This window comes from Leuciscus leuciscus, assembly GCF_965113295.1.
Source record: "Leuciscus leuciscus genome assembly, chromosome: 10".
NCBI lineage: Eukaryota > Metazoa > Chordata > Actinopteri > Cypriniformes > Leuciscidae > Leuciscus > Leuciscus leuciscus.
In genome coordinates, this window is record NC_138734.1 from 25,883,506 (window position 1) to 25,898,626 (window position 15,121).

General features: G+C 37.5%; 1 protein-coding gene across 1 annotated transcript in view; it reads left to right on the forward strand.

Moving 5' to 3' along the window:
* si (sucrase-isomaltase) overlaps nucleotides 1-15,121 on the forward strand; it is a 52,453-nt gene that overhangs the window by 22,222 nt on the left and 15,110 nt on the right. Inside the window, exons 24-40 of the mRNA XM_082182847.1 lie at nucleotides 93-266; nucleotides 1,030-1,173; nucleotides 1,336-1,530; nucleotides 1,822-1,973; nucleotides 2,665-2,833; nucleotides 4,652-4,748; nucleotides 7,422-7,534; nucleotides 7,829-7,954; nucleotides 9,718-9,849; nucleotides 10,054-10,170; nucleotides 10,978-11,040; nucleotides 11,558-11,674; nucleotides 12,061-12,151; nucleotides 12,280-12,418; nucleotides 12,520-12,653; nucleotides 13,041-13,075; nucleotides 13,318-13,434. Coding sequence (XP_082038973.1) covers nucleotides 93-266; nucleotides 1,030-1,173; nucleotides 1,336-1,530; nucleotides 1,822-1,973; nucleotides 2,665-2,833; nucleotides 4,652-4,748; nucleotides 7,422-7,534; nucleotides 7,829-7,954; nucleotides 9,718-9,849; nucleotides 10,054-10,170; nucleotides 10,978-11,040; nucleotides 11,558-11,674; nucleotides 12,061-12,151; nucleotides 12,280-12,418; nucleotides 12,520-12,653; nucleotides 13,041-13,075; nucleotides 13,318-13,434 — 2,115 coding nt within the window. The remainder of the gene's footprint in view (nucleotides 1-92; nucleotides 267-1,029; nucleotides 1,174-1,335; nucleotides 1,531-1,821; nucleotides 1,974-2,664; nucleotides 2,834-4,651; nucleotides 4,749-7,421; nucleotides 7,535-7,828; nucleotides 7,955-9,717; nucleotides 9,850-10,053; nucleotides 10,171-10,977; nucleotides 11,041-11,557; nucleotides 11,675-12,060; nucleotides 12,152-12,279; nucleotides 12,419-12,519; nucleotides 12,654-13,040; nucleotides 13,076-13,317; nucleotides 13,435-15,121) is intronic.

Here is a 15,121-nt window from a genome sequence, read left to right on the forward strand (position 1 = left end):
AAACAGTAACATTTAAGTATAAAAAAAATAAAAAATACATATTGTAAAATTGTAATCAGTATTAATATCTGATATTTTTTCTGCTTGATCAGAAAGTCTTGTCAATGCACGTTGCCCACAATGGATACACGGATCCAAACAACTTGAAGTTTGAGAACATCACTGTGATGGGAGTGACTACTGCTCCTGTTCTCGTGCTTGTGACAGTCGATTCCACTAGTGACACTCTGCTGTCGTCCCAGGTTCACTACGATTCTAACAAACAGGTAATCATATAGTTTTAACATCAATGTGTTTCCTGTTCAATAATATACAATATATAAAAAAAAAAAATATATATATATATAATTAAAAATACACAGCACTATCACCACAGCATCTAATACTTCCATTAAAAGCCAAGGTTTTCTTAATAAAAAGACCTCTGAAAATAGCTGTCCTTCAAAGGGCACCACATAATTCTCAGAAATGTATTAGCTAATTTGACATTCTTAAAATATCTCTAAATGAAGTAAAAAATGCAAATGAAAAAATAAATAAAAAAAAGAATTCACTGCTGACATAACATACAGTGATTTGGACTGTGAGCCAGTCCAACAAACCATGTCCACAAAACAGAGCCTGACTTGTGTTTAATACGGAGCAGGATTCCCTAGGGTACCAGGAGAGACCCTGTCATTCCAAGTGAGTGTCCAGGTATGCTCTCAGACCAGTGATTGAATTTGTCAGGGCTCTCAAAAGCACATACATATTAGGCTATGATGAAGGGCATTGCTTTCTCCCAGAGCTCTAGGTCTTGGAATGACAACACAGTGATGTGTGGACTTCAGTCTTAAACTACATAACACATTAATATCAGCTGCTATAATTTATGCACATTTACAAAGTAACACAAAGAGACTTAGTGAAACAGTATTTGTCATTCACATCCTTTAACTAGAGGAGCCATTGGTGCCGGCTAGGATTCTGATGTAAATACTCATGCTGTCTTAGTGTGATATAAATCATTGGGTGTTTGTTGTCTGCTAGGTGATGTATTTGAGGAATCTGGAGCTGGAGCTTGGGAAGAGCTATACAGTCAGCTGGGAGATCACATCCACTGGAAATTTCGACTGCCACCCTGAATCTGGCGTCGATCAGTCTAAATGCCAAGCCCGCAACTGCATCTGGCAGGTCAGAGAGAGAGATGATATTTAATATTTAACCCTATTGTTTTCAAAGAGACTGATTGGTCTGAAGTCTATATACAGAACGGCTAATGTATTTCCTGTTATTGTACTTTTTCTGCATTTGCTGTAACGTAATTGCTCCCTATGTTTTTACTCTCTTTTGTAGCCTTTCAATTTTCCCAAGTGTTATTACGCCGAGACTCACGGCTACACGTCCACTATTGATTCTGATTCACAAAGTGGCATCACTCTAGATCTTGACATCAATAGTGCTTTCTCAAGTCAGCGTTCTCTATCTCGAGACATCACCAAGCTCCGTGTGGAAATCACATACCTTAGTGGACACAGCCTACGTTGGAAGGTATATTTTTCAATTTTAAGATTAAGACAAAGACAATGTCTGAACATACTATTTAAATGCATGCATTTGGCAGACTCTATTATCCAAACAACTTACATTGCAATCAAGATACACTGTACTTTGAACATGCGTTCCCTCGGGTATTGAACGAATAACCTTGGTGTAACCACGCTCTATTGTTTGAGCTACAGGTTTTTTTTTATTTTTTATGTTATGTTATGTTATGAAAATAAATGCATATATTTAAGATTAAGATAAAGACTAAGATTGATTTTGGTCCTGTTCATGTAGATCTTTGACCCAGAAAATACACGCTACGAGGTCCCCATTCCCCTCAATCTACCAGCTACAGAGACAGACGATTCCAAGAGAATGTATAGGGTCCAAATTTCTAACAACCCATTTGGGATCCAAGTGATCAGAAAAAGCTCAGGAGAAACTATGTGAGTAATATCCCTGAATTACTATGGTAACATGGAGTCCAGAGAGGTTCTGGATTGTAAATCAACATCAACATTTTAGTTTAAGGGAAAGTGTATATTTTATCTGATTGGATGACACTTTAATGTATACATATAAATGTAATACATTATGTATGCATTTTGCATTTACATGTATGGATTTGGCAGACACTTTTATCCAAAACGACTTGCATTGTATTCAGGGTATACTTTTTGTCAATATATCATCAAAATAATCCACAACCTTGGTTTTGCTAGCCCACTGTTTGAGTCAAATAAATTGCATGATTTTACATATTATGATATATTAAATAAAATGCATTGAATATTTTTTTTTTAATATTATTTATATTTATTTTAAAATTATGCATACAAAAATATTAGCTAAATACTATTTAAAATCATTTTAGAATGAGATTAGCTTGTCAAAGTTCCCAAAGGTATTGCAGCTGCAAATTAATTGGAGAAAGCAACAAAGAAGCAGTTTTGTAGATGAGCACAGGAGTTTAGTGCAGAAATAGCAGTGCTGATGATGCACTTTTTTATGGTTTTCTGGGAGTTTTAGGACTATAAATGCACAGTTTGCTTTCTTAATGAAAGGAACTTGTTTTTCAGAAGGCAGAAAACATCTTGAGTGTTCTCAATGTTTTGTTAAATCTCATTCTCTCGCTAGATGGAACTCTGCTGTGCCAGGGTTAATATTCTCCGACCAGCTCCTTCAGATCTCCACACGCCTCCCCTCAAACTATGTCTATGGTTTTGGTGAAACAGAGCACCCCAGCTACAAACATGACCTCAACTTTCAAAAATATGGCCTGTTTGCGAAAGACCAGCCTCCAGGGGTGAGTGTCAGAACCACTGGTGATGTTTTACAAGCCTTCCTGCATTGATATGTCATCCACACTTCACACATTACTTTACTCAGCTGACGCGAGTGTATAGCTTGTACCTGGTTTAAGGCCAATCATATTAAACCCAATATCAAAAGAAAAATATATACTGTATATAATTTGCATATAGATTAATGAATGTAGATGAATTTATTTATAAAGTAAATGTTTTGACTGCATTTTATATTATATTGAAGAAATGGATCTGCCCTCTGATAAGCAGTATCTCTGCTCCCAGGAATGATCTTAAAGGAATTGCATTTGACTCATTTATGTAGGTTTTAAAAAGTGACAAACAAATGATTTACTCCATTGCAGTGACGTTCTTCCATCTCTCGGCTGAGTCCTACTAACCGCCCTGTTATTGTCAGGGTTATGTTTGGTTTAGTTGTCTCATTTGCTGTGTACGAAATCGCGTACTGTCTGAGTAGGTACTACATCCCAGCCAACATTTGTATGTGGGACTCATATGGGTATGAAATTGGCTGAAATGTGGGCCTCAAATAGAATTGCCTGCATGTTCCATGTTAATTGCCCATATGGATTTCATATAGGATTCCACTTGCCACTAGGTGGGACCCAACTGGGCAACATGTGCAAGACCCATCTCGGTCCCAGCTTTATTTGAATTTGAGTTTACTTTGCAGCCGTTAAAAAAAGTATGCTCTATAAAGTATGGATATAGGTAGTATGAATGAAATTCGGATGTACTACATCTGCCATGTTGTTACCGTCACATGACCTACCAGCGCCAATTACGTCGCATCACTTCCATTCATAAATCTCTCCTGTAGCCTCATGGCATAGTAAAGTGTCCATCGAATGTGCACTTCAGAATCTCGGCAGAAGTAGTAGGTCATCCGGGGACTTCTCACTTGCTGTTTTTCGAACACTATGTATTTGTATATTCTACTCTTTTGGCGTAATGTTTTTCGCATACTATATAGTAGGGAAGTATTCCATTTTGAATGCAGCAATCGTTTCTCTGTTTATGGTTCTTGTCCTACAGGTTAATTCTGTTTCATTGGTTAATTATTAGGTCCTCGTTTGTTTCTATATTTACGTATTAGTTTAAACTGTATCTAGTTTGGTTTCCTTTGTTCTTGCGGTGCATTCGAGGTTTCAACCTGTAAAAAGTGTTCACGTCTTGTATAGCTCATAATTACAGCTTGTAAATTGGGACTTTTCTGAGCTCCTACTTGACCACTGTAGATTAATTTAGCCATTGATAGTGTCGCACTCGCCATAGAAATGCATAATTCCCAGTCTGAGGATGTGAAGTGAACAGCTCAGAATAGAATGTCACATGTTGTCATTTAAAGCCTACGGTAATTATGACATGGCATGATCACAGCATACTTTGTATATATAGTCCTGTGTTTTCAGTTGTGTTCTGTCAGTTCTCGTATTTGTATTCTCCTTGTTTATTAAAGGCTATTTGTATTCATTGGCTGAGTAGAGCGTGTTGGAAAGCCACACTACAGAACGTGACAGTTATTGGTTGTCATTAATCCATACTGGACACGCTAACAGCCTTATTCTCTGACTCACTTCATGACACAGTGCCCAGAAAAAGAAAGGCAAAAGAGAAAGCTACATGAATGAAGAGAGAGAGATGCAATTAGGTTAATGAAAACAGAGAGATGGGATTTGTAAGGTTCATTCCTTTAAGCCAAATAAAAATCTCTCATTGACACTTAATTGTCTGTTTAACACTGAGAACAACTGAAATCTCATCACACACTCTAATCTCTTTCTCTTCATCTGTAGTTTAAGCTGAACAGTTATGGTGTCCATCCCTTCTACATGGGTCTGGAGAAATCAAAACATGCACATGGTGTTCTCCTGCTCAACAGCAATGCCATGGGTGAGTACAACCACATATACTAAACATTTGTGTCTACTTGAAACCAATTTTGTTTGTAAGATGGTCTAAGATGGTTTGCTAGTTTAAAGTTGACTAGTTGTTCCCATTTAAAGTTTAAGATTTTTTTATTTTTTTTATTAGAAAGATGGATAGATAGATATATAAATATATAAACTCCACCTAGTTCCTCCACCTAGTGTGCAGAATGTTAAGGCATCATAGACACGCTCCCAGTACTAAATTATGTTTTATTAACAAAGTTCGGGAGTAACACGTTTAAATGATCAAACCAATCAGTACGCTTGGAGGCCTATATATAGATAGCAGACTCACCTCCGTTCCTCTACAGTCTTTTCTGCATCCCTCCGCCACCCTGACTCCTCACTTTCAGCTAGTTCTGATATGGGGGAGTATTCTGGGTTCGGGCCACATTCCCAAACAGCCCTCCCCGGACAGCACGCGAAATACACACACTCTTTTACTCAATCTAATTATTATGTGAACTCGTGAAATCTCTTTAAAATAATCGTCCGCATCATTATGATGCTGTAATATACCTCATTGAGAAGACAATCCAACAATGCATTGGGATGAATCGAGAGAAAAATCCCAAAGTTCCTAATTAAGTTGTTCTTAATGTATTATCCACTGCAATTGTAGAAAACATCATTTTATGTGCCCTTCAAATTTATTTTTATGTAAAGAGCATTACAGTATGTCCGGGAACAATGTTTTTATTGTCTATTTATGAGTCTAAACTTGGCCAGTCGACCACTAGCTGCATCTTTAGCATTGGAGCAAATAAATTTGTCGCTCACCACTGGCTCCAACACTGACGGGAGTTTGTCAGCAGGTTTAAGGTCGTGATTAGAGCAGGTGCTATTTATCAGAGCTTTTGTGTGAGAAACAGTTATGCTTATTGCAGGACTTTTTCCTGAGCTGCTTTCACATAATGGTGGTGCTGCAGCGAGGCTTTTAACCGAGTTGTGTTCTCAGAAAGTGTTCTGCATTCAGCTGCTGTCTCACAAGTGCTCACACACACGTTTTAATTCTTACATAAACACACACGCACAGGCAGTAAATGAGCATCCTGAAAAGCGCAGCAGGAGAATAGCTTTGATGCGGTTCACTTTACCTAGAGAAGTTCAAAGAAGTGCCGTTTAATTTGAATGCAGATGTTTAATACCTCACTGCATACATATTAACGCAGAAATGGACAGTAAACTTGACATAAACTGTAAAGTTGTCCCTCAAATCTGAATGGTTGATTGGAATGTTATTCCAGGATCAAAAAAGATGTTGTACTTGGTGAAATCAAGTTCACCAGAAAAGGAAGTCTGGAATGTACATATTGAATATTTTTAATATAGCCAATAGTGTTTAGTTTGTATACATTTTTAAGGCCAGACAAGTAGTTTATTGAGGGTTGATTTGTAAAGGACTACACGCCTGCACACATATATATTCAAAAGCGCATACCTTTTGACTGAACATGTAATGTGCATGTGAGCGACATCTGCGTTTCGCGGGTTTGCGTTTTTGAGGTTTGCGCAGAGATAACGGATAATCGTTTGCACCTTTGAACCTATTTCAGGGAGGATGGGCGGCCGGAGCGCGTTAAGGGTTTTCCTGTTAGAACGGTGTTGTGTTAGCGGCCCCTAAGGTAATAACTATTGATCTTCGCAACAGAAGTGAATCAACAATCAAAACTAACTTTAGCTGGACAATAACTTTATCCTAGAGCTGTTGTACATCCTGAACAATCTGTTACGGTAATTTCCTATTATCACTGTAAAGCTGCTTTGAAACAATCCATACTGTTAAAAGCGCTATATACATGAAGGAGACTTGACTTGACTTGACTTTGCAGCTTGTGCATGGACAAAAGTAATGAAGACACTTTTAAAATGAATAACATAAAGCCAGTTACTTTACAACTAATTTGTGGTTAGAAAAGAAAATAATTAAAAAATAATTTTCTCCTATAACGCATTACAGGAGAAATGTGTTACAAACTTTACTCCTTTTCTTTAACCAAAATATAATTGCATATTTTTATATTTTGATTTTGGGGTGAATTGTGACCTAGACATGTTTTAATAAGATCAACCCAACTTAAATGGATAGTTCACCCAAAAATGAAAATTCTGTCATCACCTACTCACCCTCAAGTTGTTCCAAACCTGTATGAATTTATTTCTTCTGCTGAACACAAAATAAGATATTTTGAAGAATATGGGTAACCAAACAGCTAATGGGCCCCATTGACTTTCATAGTATGGAAGAAAAAATACTATGGAAGTCATTGGGGCCCATCAACTGTTTGGTTACCCATATTTTTCAAAATATCTTCTTTTGTGTTCAGGAGAAGAAAGAAAATCATATAGGTTTGGAACAACTTGAGGGTGAGTGATGACAGAATTTAAATTTTTTGGCTGAACTATGCCTTTAAAACCACAAAACATTATCATATACTGTGTTCATGTGTTCTGTTATTTACTGTGATTGGTCTGGTATAAAATTGTTAGAAGGAATCCACCAACTATTGCGGTTAAGAGATTGCATGTGTAGGTGGGTAAAAAATTAGATGAGGCGAGGCGACACATTGGGTCACAAGGATGATTATAATCTGTCTTTTTTTTTGTTTGTTTTTTTTGCTTGTTTTGCTCTTAGATGTGACCTTCCAGTCTACTCCTGCTCTGACCTATCGCACCATTGGAGGTATCTTGGACTTCTACATGGTGATAGGACCTACTCCAGAAGATGTGGTTCAGCAGTACACTGAGGTGTGTGTGTGTGTGTGTGTGTGTGTTATTCCTGGCTTTATGAGGTTTAGCAGCTGGAGTCTCTATGCCTCATTGCCCACAGTGTACTCAATCTAAACACACACACAAAATAACATCCGAAAAACTCACATGCATAAATGAAATACATAAATATTTATCTAAAAGAAGCTTGCTTGTCACATAGACAGAAGGGGCTATTAGATTATCTTAAACCACTTGCATATTTATGTTCTAAAATGTATTTGCATAAAATGTAAAAAAAAATTATCTCATTTTGTGCATTTTGTCTGACAGATGATTGGCCGCCCGGTTCTTCCAGCCTATTGGTCACTTGGATTCCAACTTTGTCGCTACGGCTACGCCAATGATACGGAGATTGCAGATCTTTACAACGACATGAAAGCTGCTGCAATTCCTTATGTAAGCAATCTCATCTTTTAGTGTGTGCATGTGTGTCTTTGATTTATCCCCCTGAACGCAACAATAAGCACGGTTATGTAACTCTCACCGACTTTCAAAACTTTTATTAGAACTTCAGGAATATTACGTTTCTTGCAGTAAATATCTCAACCAGTTATTTGGCTGTAATGTGCAACTTGAATGACAACACAGAGCAATATGTGACCATATTAAGACATAGGGCCAGATTTACTAACAGCTTGCGCCAGCTCAAACCCTCTTTTGGCGTTAAAAAAACGACTGTCCGGATTTACTAAAGACATGCAGGGCAAAATTAGCGCTGAAAAGGGGTCGACTGAGTTGTTTTTGAGGCTGACATTATTGCATATGCATTTGTAGGAATTTCCCGTTCAGACGCGAAATTTATGGGAGTAGAGTATTTAAATGAATCACGCAACGCGATATACTAATGTTTGCGCTAGTCAGTTTACTGGTATTTGCGCCATTATTTAACGCCCCCCAAAAAACATGTCTTAATCCATTTCGCGACATGGCTGCAATTGTTGCTGCTAAGAGGAGCCACCGCAGAGAACAGAGAGCGCGTGGTAGAAGGGAGAAAATATTTTCCACTCGTATTAATTTCTTTCTCTGGAATGCCAGAAGAAGACGTAATTCGAACGTATCGTTTGCCAAGCCATGTTATTTTTAATTTGCTGCAGGAAATAAAAGACGACTTGGAACCGTCAACTACAAGGAGTCACGCAATACCTGGTGCATCATAACTTCTTGCAACCCTTAATTTTTTTCAACCCTTTTCAACGTACTGTGGCTTCTTTAGCTGGTATTTTACAGTCCGCATTTTCACCTGTATTATCAGTGGTCCGAACGCTAATTTGCGCTGCTCTTGGTAGATTGCGTTGGTCATTATGTAAATGATTTGACTGCGTCTGAGTTCTTTAATTTGTGCGTAAGCAGTAGATCACACGCAAAACCACTCCCATCGGCGCATATGTGAAATTGCGCTCTCACGCTAATTTGCTCCATTTAGTAAATCTGGCCCTTAATGTGGTACCAGGAGTGAGTTAGTGACTCATAAAAGTGCATCGTTTCACGAAAAACTTTTATTGGCAGTTCTTTCTAAGACAAGCATCACTAGTAGGATTTGAATGAACTCCTAACACCATGTATTAAAGTTCATCATGTAGCTTTTCCTGCTCCATTTGTGTTACTGATAATGAATAATACTTCAAATGTTCGGCTCGTTTAGAAGTCTGCCGTTGCTTCTACAAGGCAATTTTTGCAAGGCATATGATAAAATTGTTAACATTTTCTAATAGACTTTTGACATGGGCCAGTTCACAAGTTCGCCTGCCCGTTTAGTCTTAATAGTTAATGGTAAACAAACTTGGCTTATTGTCCTTGAAGGAGGCTCGAACCCGAGACTCGGCTTGCGCTCTGAGCTAAACCCCAACTATAACAGTACTGTGCAGAGGAAGAATAAAATAAATAAAGGTTGAGATGGGGAGGAGGAGGAATGTCCCTGGGATTGTGCAATGACTGCTGTTTATATACGCTAGATTTTAATGATGATTGACAGGACTGCATGTTTAGGCTCCTCCCAAACCTATGTTTGGAACTTCATTAAGTAACCACCTAGCATCTGCATACCAAGTTATGTTTCAAATCAAAGGATTGCTATTTTTGCAATAAATTGTTCCATAATTAACTTGGAACTTCACATTCAAGTTTAATGATCATACTATTTGACCTTTGATCCCTTAAAGGATGTGCAATATGCGGACATTGACTACATGGAGAGGCAGATGGACTTTACGCTGGACCAAAAGAACTTCAATGGACTGCCTGCTCTGGTGGACAATATGAGGGCTGAGGGGATGCGTTTCATCTTCATTTTGGTACAAACAGTTCTCAATTACTGGAAAAACAAAGTTGTTATCATAAAGTGGTAATGGACGTTTAACTGTAATGAGAGCCGAGTTCATAAATATGAATTGATGTAGTCTTGAAAAGAGTCTGGTCTTATTCTGGCCAGGCGCATGCAGTGAGATGTATTCTGTACCTTGTCAGAACTACATGCTTAATTTGTTTGTGTGCTTCAGGACCCGGCCATAGCGGCCAATGAGACGCAAGACTACCCTGCGTTCCGACTCGGGATGGAACAAGACGTTTTCATCAAATGGCCTTCTGAGCTCAGCAGAGACATTGTGTGGGGAAAGGTATGACAAAGGAAAAGAGGAAGAGGAAAATGTATTGATTCTGATTCAATACCTCATAGTTTGCCATTGCTCAGGGAGAGTTTGACAATTAGCTTACATGAAAACGATTTTTAGATAATACCAATTTTCTCAAACAGGATCGATGTTTAGAGTGAAACAAACCACATAATACCACAAAAAATTCATAAAATCCTTTGCTATTCCTTACTGATGTTTGTGCTGTTGTTTTCTTTCCAAAAATGTCACTTTCTAGAGGACAATGTCATTATGTTTTGTTATGCTGCATTCCGCAGGCCTAAACATGAATTTTCCCAACTTCTTTTCCCAACTCCTAATTGGATATAACCACTGGAATAACACCTCAAATTAATGAACCCCCTACATCAGTGATATCTTTTAATCAATGTCATCTCCAAAATGGTGTTGACTGAAGCAGAATTCCTTTGATTATTTTCAAGTGTTGCTGGAAGAATTAGGAATTCAGAGTTGCTGAACGGGAAATTCCAAATTCATCTGGAACGCGACATTAGTTAAAGGGATTTCACAAATGACTACCAGGATAAAAAAAATAAGTGATAATGAAGACACTTCAGGAAAAAAAGTATAACTTAATCACATAATAAAACCATATTCCCAAGAAATATTGATTTCTTTGAAACATTTTGATTTTAGAGAACCTGTTTATCTAATGTTTTAAGACATAGTATGATGATCTAGTATGATGACATGTACTGCAAGAAGGAATGATCCTTCTAGTTTAGACTAACCTGAAACATGGATTTTAGCTGTTGTTTGTGTCTGTCATAGGTGTGGCCTGACTTTCCCAATGTCACTGTGGACAATTCTTTGGATTGGGATACTCAAGTAGAGGTATCTGCCCCTCCCTCCCTTTCTCCTTTTCTCCTTTTCTCCCTTTCTCCCTTTAATCAGAGAATCAGACATCTTTTTTCTCTTGTTCCCGCATATGCAACTCTATTCATACTGAAATCATCAGTACAATGGACTATAATTGCACATGCAGTCAAGAGAGACGAGTGTGACATCTTAGAATACTATCAGCCAATCGGCATGTGGAAGACATGTTATCTGCCAATGAGCACATTGTACCAGACTACTAGTATTATAGTATATCACCCACTAGTATATCAGCCAATCAGCATGTAGTAAACAAAGTCATTGCAGCCAATCAGATTCAGAACATAGCAGACCCACTCCTACAAAAGTGAATCAGCACATTATTTAAACAAATTAGCATATTTTAGTTGCACTACTGTAATATCCAATTACTGAAGCACAGACTATAGCAATGGTTAAAGCACTTTGCTGAAGTGTAGTAATAGTTAAAGCACAGTTATTAAAATGTATTTTTCATTTGATCAACTTTCAGTTATTCAGATCTTTCGTGGCATTCCCTGATTTCTTCAAGAACAGCACATCACAGTGGTGGCAGGATCAGATTAAAGACTTCTACAACAACATCATGAAGTTTGACGGACTTTGGATTGTGAGTGATTTGTCATTTTTCTTTTTAATGTTGGAATGCAAAGTAAAGCAATTTCAATAATTACAATTGTGCAAGACGTTATGTGAGGACATCTGTGTTCACTGTCCATACATATAGTACCATAACACAACAACATTTGTTACTCTTGAAACAACATAACCCTAACCATAACCATTAAATATAAAATCAAATGTGAAATATTACATTTTTAAGAATTTTGTTGAAACAAGGGTGTTGATTCAGAAAAATATCCTATTTGAGAAAGTCATGGTAAGCATGCAATGAGTGAAGGTTTAGCATAGCCACACCCACTGTCTATGCACATATGCATATAATCAATGTTTTTATCCTTTGCCCTCATTGTCATTGTTATTTCCTTTCTGAAGGACATGAATGAGCCAGCCAGTTTTGTGCATGGCACCGTTGGAGGAAAATGTCTAGGGGATCCCAATTTAGAAAATCCACCATATATGCCCCGTAAGTTCCAATGTGTGCGCCCCGACATGTATACACGGCTAGAGAGATTTTACAACACAGATGGTCAACACGTGTATTTAGCACTGTGCATCTGAAATTAATCTGCTCATATTAATACTTTTTCCCAGCACTGGAGTCCATGCATATGGGTCTTAACCATAAGACTTTATGCATGAACAGCGAGCAGATCCTTGCTGATGGCAAACATGTCAAACATTATGATGTCCACAACTTGTACGGCTGGTCTCACACGGAACCCACTTATAAGTGAGTTTTCTGTTCATCCATATTCACTAATGCATTTATTTCTTGGTTGTTCTGGAATGAGTTTTAACTTCTGTGTGTGTGTGTTTATGTGTATGTCACAGAGCTTTGCTTAATACCACTGGCAAGAGAGGTGTAGTAATTACCCGTTCAACGTACCCATCTAGTGGTCGGTGGGCAGGACATTGGCTTGGAGACAACTACTCTGCCTGGGACCAGCTTCTGAAGTCCATCATTGGTATGAGTTTATTTATTTTTTGGTTCTTGGGAAGATGCTGTTCTTTTAAACTTTTTAATCAAAAAAGAATCCAGAGAAAAAAAAGTATCACAGTTTCTACAAAAAACGTAAGCATCACAATGATTTCAGTAATACGAAATGTTTCTTGAGCAGCAAATCTGCATATTAGAATGGTTTCTGATGGATAATGAGACACTAAAGACTGGAGTGATGATGCTGAAAATTCAGCTTTGCCATCACAGGAATAAATTGCATTTTAATATATAAACATCTATTTTGTCTCCATTGAACCTCCGATGTTTTTTGTTGGACGAAAGTGTTGAACAAGGTCTACTGTACTGAAACTGAACACCCTCCTCCCATTCTCTCTCTCTTTCTGTCTTTCAGGCATGATGGAGTTCAGCATATTTGGCATTTCTTACGTAAGTGCCTCTCTCGTCCTACCACAGCACTTGCTATTGATTTTTCATTTGTGCTTTATTTCCTATCAAACAATGTTTTAGTTCATTTAGGTGCATTACACTAGCATGCAGCCATTACACTGACTCTAGAGTTTATTCATTAATGTTCTGGAGTTGGCCCTGTTTTTACAGAGATCTATAATTGTGTTACTCTCTCTATGTGTCTTTTCCCTTCTCGTTCTCACTTTCCGCTTGTGTTCCAGACCGGTGCTGATATCTGTGGTTTCTTTAACCCTGCCGAATACGAGATGTGCTTGCGTTGGATGCAGCTTGGAGCTTTCTACCCATTCTCTAGAAACCACAACACCATTAACATGCCAGTAAGAACACACACAGCACCTTTTTATGGACAGATTTAGGATTTTCTTAGCAGTGTTAACCAAAGCAAATATCTTATTCTAAGCTTAGATATGAGGTTAGTATGAGTTACTCAGTTATGAGTTTTCAGACCCCTTTTTCCTTTTAAAAACTCATGTTTTACATCACGTTATAATAATGTTTGGGTCTTAACATGGGAATTCCAATGTTTGGATCTGAGCATGGGAATGGGATCTGAACATTGGACAGATATTTGTAAGGCTGCACAATTTCAGGGAAAATATCGTTGTGATTTTTATGATACAAAATTGCAGTTTACAAATGCATAAAAAAAAACCCCTCCAAGGTTTGCTGTGCTTGTTTGCAGGGCTTCACATTTTGGCCAAAATAACTGTGATTATATATCAATATGACAATAAAAATAAATAAAATAAAATAAAATATGTATTAATATTATTTTATATTATTATTATATTAAACAAAATAAGAAATGCTACTTTTTTAATATTTCACTGTAAAGACTTAAGAGTCTACTTAAGAGAAATAATAATAATAATAATAATACTTTTATTGTACAACTTTTACTATACTATTATACTAATATTTATGGCTGTCTGCGTTATTTAATTTTCAAACTTTAAATAATCTAAATACTTATTTAATTAAATTGCAGCCTTTACTATTTGTTAATTTGTCATTAACCATCAACAATCCCGATTTTGGTTTTATTTTGATTAATCGTGCACATCTACAAATTTGGTCTGACAGAAAATTGATGGACATGTGGCAATGGACGTGAGGGACCATTGTTCAGCAGACAGCGTGAAACGGACCCTTAATTGAGACTTATATGGTCTTAATCCTGATAATCACTGACACTGAGTGACAGGCATCAAAATAGAGCGTGAAACAAGATAATATTACTGTACGGACAGCCATGACAACTTGCTACATGAACGCTTGTCTGTGTGGCACCCTTAGGACGTATGAAAATGATCTCTGAATCCCTGAGACAGACAGTAGTCCATCACGAAGCCTCAAAACACACGGTGGCACTTGAAAAGGGCCCCCCGCACAGGCTGCTGACTAATATCTGAGATCCGTAGACAGGTGGGCTGTCAGGTATTCACTCTGGTACTTGTTTAAAATGTGACCTTTGCAAGTGCTGGGACCTGTCACAAAAATCCAATAAGCCTGGGGAGTGAGTGGGATCGATATGGCGTGGGGAAAATTCTTCAGTGAGTGGACGTGGCAGCTTTGTTGCTAACCGCTACATTTGGGGGGTATAATTAAATGCTCAAAGTTATCCAGAACCCTTCTGGGCTTCAATCATTTAAAAATGGCTTTGCTAATGGGTGATTAAACAAAGGACGTACAAACAGAAAAAGAGTTTGGAGTGAAATTGTACTCTAAAAATCCTAAAGGATTGTGCACATAATGCCCTAAAGGATCCTGTAGCTCAGGTGGTAGGACATGGGACACAAATGGTCTGTCAAAATGAATAAATGTAAATGTAATCCTAATGGGAATCAAACACCATTCTACTAGTTTTAAATAGAAAACCCCTGTGGATCTTATTTTTATTATTTTGGGGTAATTAGAGAGTTCTGTTGAAAGTAGTGTGTTGTAGTTAAAATATAATATACAAAATAATATAACAATACACAAAAACATTTAAGTTATATAAAC